Source organism: Diceros bicornis, chromosome 14 (genome assembly GCF_020826845.1).
Source record: "Diceros bicornis minor isolate mBicDic1 chromosome 14, mDicBic1.mat.cur, whole genome shotgun sequence".
Taxonomy (NCBI): domain Eukaryota; kingdom Metazoa; phylum Chordata; class Mammalia; order Perissodactyla; family Rhinocerotidae; genus Diceros; species Diceros bicornis.
The window spans coordinates 33187691-33200273 of NC_080753.1; the positions used below are offsets into that span (position 1 = coordinate 33187691).

Consider the following 12583-nt stretch of genomic DNA (forward strand, 5'->3'; position numbering starts at 1 on the left):
AGTTCCCAGATGTATTTTGGGGGATGGCAGCGGGGTGTGGTACTGTCTACAATTTCCTATCCCAGTTCCGTGGAGCTGGAGTGGGAACTGAGTATAAACAGTGGGAGGGATAGCGCTCCCCACCTTCCTCCATGGGAATCCCAGACCCTCTCTCTCCACCCCTCGGGACCTTTTCCTCAACCTCAGGAAAAGAAGATGTTTATCTGGAAGGCCAAGCCTGGGCTGCCCAGAGATGAAGCCCAGGTTTGGGATGGGGCAGAAGCTGGTTGGAGGGAGCCAAGGATTGGCACCCTGGAGAGGAGAGAGAGGACTGAGAAGCTAGAGGGGAGAGAGAGCCTCGGGTGTGGATCCCTGGTTGCCCAAGAACAGACAACCCAGGTTACATAATTCGGCTATTTCCGCCTCCTTCCCCTGCTCCTAATTTTAGCAACCGAAATTCCACTCCCCCACAGGCTCTTCCTCCCTCCATTCTGTTTCTATCCTGTCCTCCCACAACCTCCTCATGGTCCCCCAGCTCCAGCTGCCCCCAACTCGGATCATTCAGTGACTCAGCAAAGGGAAAGCCCTGCGTTGGGGGAAGGGGGTGTTAAGTGGGGAGGAGGATGTGGTTCTGGCTGGGGAGCTGGGGAGGGGAGGGAAACTGGTTTTGTTCCCTTTTTTGCCTCTGTTCACATCTATTTCTCTGGCCGCTGACTACAGAGCGGAGAGAAGCCCAGTGTAGGGAGTGGAGTGAGACTAGAGGGCAAACTGGGCCTTCTGAGGGCCAACCTTGCGGGTGGACGAACGGGGGGCTTCTTGTCTCCAGTTGAGCGCACGTGTTAGCGTGTGCATGCGTGACACAGGTGTGTAGGAGCTGTGGGTTTTGGCAGGCGGGGCGGGCAAGGAGATGTCATGGGTGATGAAAACCACAGTAATGGAAAAAGGCAGAGGAGACACTGGGAGTGATATGTGGAACCAGGTCTTATTAGGAAACGGCAGAGGCAAGGAGTGGCGGTGGTGGCCCATACTCCCCCCGCCCCCGCTCACTACAAGTTTCGCTCCCACCCTATATCCTCTGCCGTGCAGCATCTGCCTCTTCCTCGTCATCCCTGACATACCCTTCCTACTGCCCTGCCCCTAAGGCAGCATTCCCTGCAGTTCACGCTCTTTCCCTGGGCTCACTTGAGGGCCTCCGCATGGCGATTCAGGGCCTGAGAAAGGGCTGTCACAGCTCCCATCACGCGGCCCAGCTCCCAGGTCTCAATCTGGCTTCGGAATCGCTGCAAGAAGCGGTCAGGGTGCCAGCGGACCTGCTGGACCCTCAAGTACCTCCTCAGAGCCCCCTGCTCCTCCAAGGGGGGACCCCTGGCCACCAGGGCTGCAGCCATGGCCTCTGGGTCCCCTCCCCCAGGACAGGGCCAGGGCACATCACCAAAGCGCCAGAGGCTGCCCCTCCCTGCTCCTCCGGGGTGCTCTGCCCTGGGTCCGGCCCTGGCTAGCTCCGGCCCTCGGTCCCCGCGAGCCTCCTGCGCCCTCCTGGCTTGGCTCTCACGCAGTTCTTCCTCCTTGGCCCGGGCTCGCTCTCGGAAGAGCCGCTGCTCCTCCTCCTGCTGCCGCCAGCTCTGACTGGAGCCCTCAGCCCGTGGGGGTCGGCAGGCTCCCTCTGCCTCTCGCTGCTGCTGGCGCTTCTGGGCATGTTCCCGGGCCAAGCGATCTGACCAGGCTGCGAAAGATTCGGGTTCCTGGGTCTCATGGGAAGCATCATCTGTTTGGGAGGGCAGGATGGGGGTGGTCGGGGAGAGGCCGTGAGAAGGTGATGGGTAAGAGAGGCAGGCAGTATAGAGGAAGGGGCATAGGAGGCCAGTGGGAGCATTCACGCGATGGGTGTAGGAAAAGCAGCCAACAGGGAAGAAGGGCGGTTGTGGATGGGAATGGATTCCTCACCTTCAAACCTCCCAATGACCTCCTGCCACTCATCTTCCAGCTCTCCCTGCAGCTTCTGCCTCCACTCCTGCTCCTTGGAGGCCTCATCTTCTTCCTCCTCTTCAGCAGAATCCCAGGGAGGTCCCCAGCCTAGAATTTGCCCAGGGGTCTCCCCATCCTTATTCTTTATTCCCATGGCAGAGGGACAGCGACTCAGCAGTGGCAGGAAGAAGTCCGTGTAGGCTGTTGGTGGGAGAGCAGTGAGCAGAAGTTAGCTGGGACTCCCACTCCTTGAATCCTGCCGCCATCTTGAATCCTGCCGGTCACTCACTCCCTTGGTCTTAGAGCAATGGAAAGGGTTGCCCACATGGAAGCCTCCTGGGTATTAGGAAATCACCGTCACTGACAAATATTTACTGATAGTTTACCTCATGCATAAGTGTGGTAGTTGAAAATATTCTGACCTGTGTCCCCACAAACTATTTTAGTGTCCTGGGAGCTCTATGATGTCAAATGACATTTTCCAGCCCCCCTCCAGGCACCTAGGGCAATGTCAAAAACCTCTGACTATGTATTCCATTTCTGGCTTGAAAATATTGTCACTTTATATCTCTTATTGTGTTTCTCACCCAAATCTATACTTCAGACTGGTAAAATATCTGAACATTCTCCTCTATACCTTTATAAATATACAAATATATAACAGTTATCTTTTTATATCACTTTTCAATAAACTGAGTAAAATAAATGTTTTCAGGGGAATTCCTCTCAGCCAGCCTTCCCCAGGGCATGTTGGGAGGGAGTGGGGAGGTAGAAGGTCCAGAAGAGCAACGAGTTTGAGTCACAGAAATGTTCCCAGCAGCAGAGCAAGCTCTTTCCAAATGACTGCTGACCTAGGGCAGGGGAAAGGGGCTGAGATAGAGGGTCCCACTCAGGGGCTGGCTGACAGGAGGCTGGGGGAAAACAGGACAGGGACCGACATTCCTGAGCTCCCCTCTTCCTGAGCCCTGACCTCACTGCATCTGCTCCAGTGTCCGCCAGGTGCCACGCTGCTCACTTCACTGCCAACTCAGCACCCTAACCCTGGCCAGGTAAACCCACCACAGCCACCAACCGCCTCTTTCACTCTCAGGACAGAAGAAGGTGAGCGAGGCACCCTCCCTTCCTGTGGACCTACTTTCTCTCCCTAGGGCAGGAGGAAATGGGCCGGCAGTCCTTAAGTCTTTATTTTGTGGTGCTGGAAAGTACTGGCTATCTGGCAAAAGTATGGGACAGGGCAAGGATTGTCCTGTCACTGTCAGGAAGGCAGGAAGACAAGATGGGCCCAGCCTTGGCTGGCCAAGGCCCACTGCCCCCCACCCATCATCTTCCGGCACACCTGAGTGCCACCCAACCCAAACCACATCAGGACGAGGGGAGGGGTACGTCCCTTTAGTACATGGGTGACCTTTCACAACACCTCCCAACTTGGCCCACCCAGCAAGTTCCCGGTCCTGTCTTTCAACTGTATATTCCCCACCAGCTTTCACGGCAGGTGTGAGGGTGGGTGGGTGCTTAGGTTTGCATGAGGTTTTTATATTCATAGGTTTTAAGGAGTAAGGCCTCCAACTATAAAACATGATAAGTAAAATATGGTACAGAATATTTAGTAGCCACTAAAAATGATGTTTGTGTGTGGAAAAAGCTGGCTACAAAACTGTACATAAGATCCGATCACAACTGTGTAAAAAAAGAAACCAAATCCTATGGTTAAAAAAAATAGACTGGAAGGAAATATGTAAAAATTCTAGTCTCTGGGTGGTAGGACTATGGGTGGCTTTCCCCAATCTTATTTAATTGATATTTTAATGTGAAAGGGATATAACTAATATGAAATTTTCTTTTTAAAGAATGAAAAATAAATTTAATCATTGTTAACGGTTTGCTATGGTCACTTCCAGTCCTGTCTTGGGGCATATAAAAGCAAACATATGACAATTTTTTCCCAAAGATATGTGACCATACTATGAATTGTTTGGCAACTTGCTTTTTTCATGTAACATCTCATTTATATTTTTCCACAGGAGTATAAGCAGTCTACCTCATTCCTTTTTATGACTATGTAGTGTTCCACTGTGTGTATGAAACAAATAAACCTTCCCACCTCGAATCGACAAACTTTGTTTCCAAAAGTGATCAGTCTCATATATATATGCCTTTGTGGACTCCTTACAGTATTTCTGTGGGGTAGATTCTCAGAAATGGAATTTCTGAGTCAAAGAACATGCGCGATTTTGCCAAATTACTCTCAAAAAGTTTGTGCCAATGTACACGCCTACCAAGAATACGAGTGCCGCATTGTCCTTTACCAAAATTGATATCACCAACCCTTTTCATTTGCCTATGTGATAGGTGGAAAAAAATGACTTTATAATGAAATTTTGTTCTTTTTCATACGCTTTTTGGCTCTTTGTGTTTCTTTTATGAATAACTTGTTCATATTCTTTGTCTACTATTCCCCTGGAAATTACGTATGTAGATTGAGAGCTCTTTACATAGTATAAATATCAACGCTTTGTGTCTGCTACATATATTGTAAATATTTACTCGCATCTTTTAAAAATTTTTATGTAGTTAAATCTGTATCAATATTTTCTTTTATAGCTTTTGACTTTATTTCATTCTTAGGAAGGCTTTCTCCACTCCAAAGGATTATAAAAATATTGCTTTGTGTTTTTTTCTACTATATTTATTTTTATTTTTAGAAATATAAAAAATTCAAAAAAGTACAAAGTAAAGTACAATAAGCATCCCTGGTCCCATCACGGGGTGTGTTAATATATTTTCATTTTTGCAACATCTTATTTTAAAGAAAGAAAATCATCATAGAGAAAGCTAAAGTTTTCTTTCACACTGCCTTCCAAGTTTTATTCCCCCAGGGAAACTCCACCCATGAATTTGGTATGTACCCTTCCTGCCATATCTAGGTGTTTAACCTGCTACAGTTTACTTTTGAGTCAGGTCAGAGGTAAGACTTTTTCCCCAGAGAAGCCAAATGTTCCAACTGTTTATTAAATAGTTCACCCCCCTCCAGTGATTTGAAACACCAACTTTATCATCAATTTAGCGGTACAGATCAACTTTTCCCAATGTTCTTTCATTAATATGTCGTGCTTTTATACTGGGAAAAATAAATATGAAAAAAAGTTTTGTGGAATAAAAATGCACTTTGTCTTAGTGATGGAAGCACTGCTCTTCCCTTATCCATAACAAGACGTGATTTCTACCTTAAAGGGATGTTATACTGACTGGTACAATACACTTTTTAAAAATGCCAATATCAGAAGCTTATATTGAGTGACGATTGACTAAGGCTCAGAGGAGGGAAAGGTAACAGTGAGTAGGGAGGTTGGAAAGGGCTTCAGTGAGGAGGTGGGGCTTACTTTGGGCTGAGAAGGGAGGATAAGTTAGCAAAGTGGAAATCAGGGGGACAGGAAGGTGACAGGCAAGAGACAGGCAGGCAAGCTTCTGAACAACATGCTTGAGGTCACTGAAGACAGAGCCACGTAGCTGGAGTCGCGGGTTTGTGGGTGTGCCGTGGGAGGTAAGGCTAGAAAGGCAAATGGAACATAAACTGATGGCTTAGCCATCTGTAAAATGGGGCCACAGCCTACTTCTGTGCAGATCAAAGTGGGTAATGGATGACAAACATCTGGTACCGTGCTGGCACAGAGCAGAAGTGCAGCGAATGTTACATCAAAAAAATACCAGGCTGGCTTTGGACTTTATTTTTTTTGCAAAGATTGTGAGAACATGACCCCCTGTTTCTCAGTGTTCACTAACTCTTGCTGTATGTAGAGAATGGATATTGTCTAAGGTGTGTTTATACAGGAGTCTCTGACAGCTAAGATCACTTCCCCATGAGGTGATAGGTCCCAAATAGAAGTTACCAAAAGCCCCAAAGATAGAGGCCATTCACGGACATCTCACTGGGTGTGACAACCCAGCCCAACCAATCCAGCATGAACTGACACATTCCTCGGACCTAATACGGGAACTGAGGGGAACACTGCCCGTCCCCCCAAGGGCTTCTGGGTCATTTCATAGATTCAAAGAAAATATTTGCATTTTAAGGCAGAGTGGTCTCTGAAGCAGCTGGAAGCTGAATTGAGATGGGCCTTTCTACCAAAGAGTTAGAAGGCCACCTGGTGGCAGGGCTGGCAGGGGAGCAGGTGGAAGCAAGCCCTGAGAGTACACCTGAGTGCAGGCTCTCCTTTGGAAAACAATGACCTATCAGCTGTGAGACTTCAGAAAGTTCCTGAACCTTCTGGACCCTGCTTTCCTCTTCTGTAAATGGGATAACAATATCAATTTCACATGTTTCTTAGAATTCACTACAATGAAGGAAGCACCTACTATGCTTCCTTCCATAGCACATACTATGAAGGACATTTTTATTACTCAAAAAGCCTTAATTGAATAATATAAGGATAAAAATAACAATACTCATCAGCCAGTGAGTGCCAAAACTGCACGAAGTGCCTCATTTACTCATCACAACCTCCATTTCAGAGAGGCAAATTAGGTTCACAGAGGTTAAGCTGCATGTCCCTGTCACACAGCCTGTAAGTGGTAGAGCCAGAACTTGGAGATCTGAGGTCTGTCTGAGGGTACTCTGCTCTGTCGCCATGCACGTCAGTTGTTGAGTTAGATGCCTGCACTTTGTAAACCTCCTTTGTTTGTTTTTAAGTTAAAAAAAAAATCTGAATATGCCAGCCTATCTCACTTATGTTAAAGGAAATTTTGAAAAAGCAGGATTTTTGCTATATGATAACAGCAGCAATCAAACTGAGTGAAGGTTGTTCATCCCAACCTAGAGGTTTTCCTCTAACGTCCCTACTCTAGAAGGGGAAAAAGGGTTTCACCTTTCATTTTCCTAAGGAGGGCTACACCTCTACTGAGCCGCCTCCACTGCCACCACACTATCAGCAGGTCCCCATCTGAAACCCTCTGTGTCAACGGTCTTTCAGAACTCAGATGTTTTTGGGATTTGAAGAGCTGATCTGAAACTACACACACTGTCTATTATACACTGTCTATCACACAGGACAATGCCATCATTAAGACCACGAATGGTCTAGCTAAGCTGCCTGAGTTACACCCCCTGCTCTACCACTTAATAGTTGTGTGACTTTGGCAAATTAGTTAACTTCTCTGTGCTGTTTCCTCATCTGAGAAACAGGGGATATTAGTACTTACAATTCACAGGGTTGTTGTGAGGATTAAATGAGTTGCTTTGTGACAAGCACCTGGCACATAGCAAGGGTTGTTATAATTTAGTTTTGCACATGGGCACTAAGCCTCAGAGAAGTTTAGTAACTTGCCCTAGAATACACAGCTATTAATTGTGGAGCTGGGATTTGAACCCAGGCAATCTAACTCCAGAACCTACTCTCTATCCTACTTTTTATGCCACAGGCAAACAACTAGTCAAGAGACAAACAGCTACTAATCTAGAAAGACGTGGAATTTGAAGATCAGTTGCTGTTTTGGGAACGTTCGGCTCTTCGGACAATGGTAGCTCAGTAACGTAAAGGCACAAATGACAGCCACATGCCAACTTGGTTAACTACCTCCCTAGGTCCCACTGACCAAATAACGAGCTTATTTTTCCACTGTTGGACTTTATCTCAGACCCGATCAGTTGCCCATGACCTTATTCCCCACCAGGCTGACTCACCATCAGGGCCCTGGCGGGCAGCAGCGTGCAGCGCCGTGTCCCCATGGCGGTCCTGGTGGGCAGGGTCGGCCCCCAGCCGAAGAAGCAGGCACAGGGCAGGTGCATCGTGGCGGGCACAGGCCCGGTGCAGTGGTGGGGGCTCCCCAGCATCTATATCAAGGCCTGGGTGTCTCTGGAGGAGGGCCTGGGCTCGGACTAGCCGTCCTGCAGACAAGTAACGACGGAAACGACGCTCTCGACGTTGGCGGCGGGAAGTGGAGGCCATGGAACTCTTGGGCTGAGGAAGAAGGAAAAAAAGGCAGCAGTCAGGAGCCCAGCCTTGGCTGCTCCCTCCCCCTCCATTCCATACATTCCCTCTGTTCCTCCCTTCGGTTCTCTGTTTCTTCTTGGATCTTCAGATCCTAACCCTCATCCCTTACCAGATGATGGACTGGAAAAAAATGTTGAAGGTGGCTGGGGTCACAGATTTAATTTTTTAATGTAAAATTTGAGAAAAGGGTAAATAATTGCTTTGAGGCTCATTAGCCCAGGTAGATTTTTAATAAAAGATTTTGAGAAAGATGAATAGAGACTGATGGGGGACATTTTCATCAGCAGAAATTTGAATTAAAAAAAAGTCACAGATAATTTCAAATAATGATCTAGAAATTGAATATAATGTACCCGGCAGACAGAGGTAGAGGCTTCTCCCTCTGGGACCTGGGGGGAGGGGTTACTCATCAGACCTGGCCCCCGCCCCCCTAAGTACCCCCAAAGCTGTAGGCCCGAGGCCTGTGTTTAACGCGCTCGGAGGAAAGAAGGTGGGAAGGTCGGAGACACTCTAGGCTGCCGGAAATGGCGCAGGCAGAGGCGCAGGTAAAAGGCGGAAATGAACTGTGAGGCGCGTTACCGGATGTCGTTCCTCCCCGACTGTGCGGGGGTGGGGGGGGTTGTTTCCTCAGTCTGGCCTCCGGAGGGAAACTAGAGAACTTAAGATAAAGGGTCCGTCTGAAACCGGAAGACTGGATTCTAGGCGAGGAAAAGGAGCAGAGGCAGGGCGCGGAGAAAGGAGGGCGATTTGGAGGTTTATCCCCGCCTCCCGCAACTGGGAGGGGAGAGGCGACGGTTTAGTGACAGAGGAAAGATGAGAAGACAAAGAATGAAGACAGGAGAGATAAAGACAGGATAAAAATCACAATGAAGATGCAAAACAAAAACAACCACAGTGAGGCCAAGAACAGGGACAGATCACAAAAGGGAAAAAAACAGACACGAAAAGACATAAGGAAACAACTGTAGGACAAGGCAAGTGAGATGGATGCAGAATTGGGACTTGGGAAAGATGTAGAAAAAGGAGGAGATTGAAACGGGAGCGAGAGGGAAAAAAGAGGGGAAGAGAAGTTGGAAGAATTCAGAGGAGCCCAGCATACTCTTCTCCAACACCCGACACGTTGACTTTCTTACCTTCTCACCCCATTCTCAGCCCGTGTATGCCTCCTCTCCCAAATACTCCTCCCTCTCTCACCCTGCCCCCATTCCTAGACGTTCCGACCAGGAAAGCCCTGCACCTGCCGTGATGTTAGCGGGCAGCTTTGGGCCTGGTCTCTGCTGCTCCCAGACGGTCCTTCTGGGTACTGCCAGAGTGAGAGGTGGGAGAGGAGGACCAGCCATCAATGAGAGGATCAGTTTGGGGGAGACACCTTGTGCAGGAGGCTGAGCGAAAGGGGCGCACTAAGACCCAGGAGTAGTGGAGGACTGCAGCAACGAGCTAGAGGAGGAGGAGAAATTGGAGGGGGGCGGGAAGCCATCTGGTACCTTGGTAGCATCCACAACAGCATCGGCCATAACGACAGAAATGGCCAGCCAGTCCCAGGGTATCCAGCAGCTCCTGCAAGCCGAGAAGCGGGCGGCTGAGAAGGTGGCAGATGCCAGAAAGAGTGAGAATCTTCTTCTCTCCCTTAGGAGTCTGGAAAGAAAATTGAGGGTGGGGGGACAACAAACATTTGGGTCCTTAGGAAAACCCAAGGCTGGTGGGGAGAGAGCTGGGGACTGGGGTGGCTGATTAGGAGGGAATATATGGGTGGGTGTTAAAATCTAGCACCTGGTTGGCTGAGAGAAGGCAGAATAACTTTCTGGAAAGGACTGACCCCTACTATCACAATTTGTGGGGGAGTCTACCCCCATCCCCTGTCCTTTCTTCTGCCTCCAGGGAAGGCCCGGCGTCTGAAGCAGGCAAAAGAGGAGGCACAGACGGAAGTGGAGCAATACCGCAGAGAGCGAGAGCAGGAATTCCAGAGCAAGCAGCAGGCGGTGAGTTGTCGGGGAGTTGGGATGGGACTCTGGGGTGCAAGTTGGTGAGTGTATCTGGTGAGGTGTATACAGGGTGATTCTACAAGAAAATAAGGTGGTAAAGGGCTGAAGGGGACCCTGGCGGGGACCATGACACTGGTCAGGCTTTGTGATATGTAAGAGAGTCTGGAGTTTTGAAGGACTTGTACAGCTTGTGGGGGGAATTACCACAGTCTATGTGGAGCATGATGACATTTGGGGTGGAGGGCAGAGTTTTAAGGTAATGGATGGTGAGGTGGTGGGGATTGCACAGTCTGTTTTAGGATGAAGTTGCATGTCAGGTTTTAGAGGAAAGGGGATTGTGTTGCTCTCTTTGCTGTCTGGCTATTTCTGTGGGATGGGGGTGGTTTTGGAGAGGGCCTTTCTTCCTGGCGTTGCTCCAGGATCTTTCTCTCCACATGCCTGGACCCTTCTTTCTCTGTTTCTGCTTTTTCCTTTCTCTCTTCCACCCCTTCCCCAAACCACAGGCCATGGGCTCCCAGGGGAACCTGTCGGCTGAGGTGGAGCAGGCTACAAGGCGCCAGGTGCAAGGCATGCAGAGCTCCCAGCAGAGAAACCGTGAACGCGTCCTGGCCCAGCTTCTTGGCATGGTCTGCGACGTCAGGCCCCAGGTCCACCCCAACTACCGGATTGCTGCCTAGGACCCACTGTAGGGCCTGACTCCTCCTGCCAATGCCCTGCCTCAAAGAAATTCCCATGTCAAAATCACCTCCCACCAGCATCCTTCTCTCCTTTCCATTCCCTAGAAAGTCTAGGAGGCAGGATCCAGTAATTCTTCTGTGAAATTTATAAATATCTTGCTCAGACCTGAATCTCCTTATTGTTCTTTAACCTTCACTTGGACCTTTAAACTCTCAAGTCACTCTGATCCGACACCTCTGTGAAATTTGCAGCATGGAGAAGTAGAGATGTGCAAAACACCCTGACTTCAGAGCCTGGCAGGCTTGGGACCCTCTCCTGACCCTTCCACTTGCTGGCTGTGCAACCAGCACAAGCTACTTAACCTGTAGCCTCAGTGTCCTCCTCTGCAAGACTAGAATGATAATAATAATAGTAATGCCTACCTTATGGGGTTGCAATGATTAGGAATCATTCTGTAAAGAGCCTGGCATGGTGTCTGCCTTGTGGTAGCTGATTCAATAAATGGCAACCCTGTGATATTATTCCCACTCCCTGCCTCCCTGCCAAAGCCTAAACACAGCTTCCTCACTTCTGTCCGTGGTTCTCTAATTCTGCTCATTCATTCTGTGACCTGAGTAATTCTCTGAAGAATTAGTTCTTCCCACCTCTCTTTTCTCAGAGACCTTATGATCCATGAAAAGATGAAATGATGACCTCATTTAGCCCCTCTGCAGTGGTTCCAGGAAGATTTTGCATTTCTTAGCCACTCTTTTTCTCTAAATTGGTCTTTCTCTTTATTAGATTTTCCCCTTTTCCTATTTCCCCAAAGACCCATCAGATGCTCACTGCTTCTTGAGATCTAAAGTGATGCTGTGTCCCTTCGAATGCATGGCCCTCCTTTCTACATCCTCAACACCTTACTTTCCCTTTGTAACAATAAAGAAGTGTCAATAAAATAGCTATGGGCAAATCAATTGGTGTGTGGAAGCAGCCTCCTTTTGCTTCATCATTTCTCATTTTCAGTCACTCTCTTGTTCCTTGTTTACATATTCCCCAAACACCCAAAATGGATGTCCTTTGAAACTTGGAGAAACAACAGCAAATAGTATGTTATTATTTCCCTCAAGTGAGAAACATGTGGTTCCTTATTTGGGAACCTGAGGACTATACTTGGCAACTGTAGAGAAAAGCTGGGATGTAGGGACAAGCACTTTTTGCCCCGTACTTTGCTTTATTTTCCTTCATAGCACTTACTGTTACTTGATGTGTTTATGTGTTGTTTCCCCTGTTATGTGAACTCTGTGATGACAGGGCTGTTCACTGCTGTGTCCCCAGATTCTAGGATAGCTCTGCGCACAGGGTAGGCAATTGATAAATACTGTGAGTAAATTGGTATTTAGGGTTGGAAAAACTGCCCTTCTATAAAACTATCCTTGGATCATTGTTATTTCTTTTGGCCCCAGAAAGCAAGCCTGCTTCACCAAGGACTTGAACCAATGAGGTAATCCGTAGTGTATTTATTAACCAGACTCCTTAAGCAAGGAGGCAGGATACAATAGAGAATAAGAGGTGTTTACATCCTGGCTTTGTCACCCTGCTAACTGTATTACTTTGGACATGTTTTATTTCTCTAAGTCTGTTTATTTGTCTATAGAATGGGAATAATGGGTCCTACCGCTTAGTGTTAAATGGTTAAGTGTGGGTAACAGGTAAAGGGCGATACCTTTGCTGTCATTTTTGTTGAGCAGCAAGACGTCATGTCTGACTTCTGTAGCAAATCAAAGATGGGCGTATCAAATATTTTATTCAGGGAAAAGATCCAGGCTGAACAATGGAGCTGTTGGGGGCGGGGCTAACAACATTCTGGTCGAATTAACAATATTTATGGAATGTTGTATGACCCTCAAGCCCTATCATTTGGCTTTAACACTTGGGGCAGGATGTAGACCCCGGATCCCCACTCGGATTCAGAACACCCTCCTGACTCGCAGCCCCTGCCCACCAGCCTCAGGG

The 12583-nt window shown here is 48.2% G+C and overlaps 2 protein-coding genes across 7 annotated transcripts; one reads left to right on the forward strand and one right to left on the reverse strand.

Moving 5' to 3' along the window:
* Nucleotides 1-942: 942 nt before the first annotated feature.
* NFKBIL1 (NFKB inhibitor like 1) lies at nucleotides 943-9498 on the reverse strand. 6 transcript variants are annotated; one of them, XM_058554796.1, is made up of 4 exons: nucleotides 9416-9498; nucleotides 7622-7898; nucleotides 1924-2145; nucleotides 943-1744 (listed from the first exon to the last, which is right to left on the reverse strand). In XM_058554796.1, exons 1-4 carry the CDS (start codon nucleotides 9443-9445, stop codon nucleotides 1158-1160), a joined length of 1116 nt encoding a protein of 371 aa, XP_058410779.1. In that variant the 5' UTR covers nucleotides 9446-9498; the 3' UTR covers nucleotides 943-1157. The 6 variants fall into 6 exon arrangements, with proteins under 6 accessions (XP_058410779.1, XP_058410783.1, XP_058410782.1 ...); XM_058554800.1 differs by lacking the exon at nucleotides 9416-9498 and adding an exon at nucleotides 9169-9232; XM_058554799.1 differs by lacking the exon at nucleotides 9416-9498 and adding an exon at nucleotides 8511-8912.
* Nucleotides 9456-11544, forward strand: ATP6V1G2 (ATPase H+ transporting V1 subunit G2). Its single transcript, XM_058554801.1, has 3 exons — nucleotides 9456-9537; nucleotides 9810-9910; nucleotides 10417-11544. Exons 1-3 carry the CDS (start codon nucleotides 9456-9458, stop codon nucleotides 10588-10590), a joined length of 357 nt encoding a protein of 118 aa, XP_058410784.1. The 3' UTR covers nucleotides 10591-11544.
* The last annotated feature ends 1039 nt before the right edge of the window (nucleotides 11545-12583 follow it).

Coding starts and splice junctions, on each gene's coding strand:
- NFKBIL1 (XM_058554795.1), bottom strand. CDS start 8,341: ATGAGTAACCCCTCCCCCCAGGTCCCAGAGGGAGAAGCCTCTACCTCT. Junction 7,899..8,284: donor CCTCTACCTCTGTCTGCCGG/GTACATTATATT, acceptor CTTCTTCCTCAG/CCCAAGAGTTCCATGGCCTC. Junction 2,146..7,621: donor TGCCCGCCAGGGCCCTGATG/GTGAGTCAGCCT, acceptor TCCCACCAACAG/CCTACACGGACTTCTTCCTG.
- ATP6V1G2 (XM_058554801.1), top strand. CDS start 9,456: ATGGCCAGCCAGTCCCAGGGTATCCAGCAGCTCCTGCAAGCCGAGAAG. Junction 9,538..9,809: donor GGTGGCAGATGCCAGAAAGA/GTGAGAATCTTC, acceptor TTCTGCCTCCAG/GGAAGGCCCGGCGTCTGAAG. Junction 9,911..10,416: donor TCCAGAGCAAGCAGCAGGCG/GTGAGTTGTCGG, acceptor CCCAAACCACAG/GCCATGGGCTCCCAGGGGAA.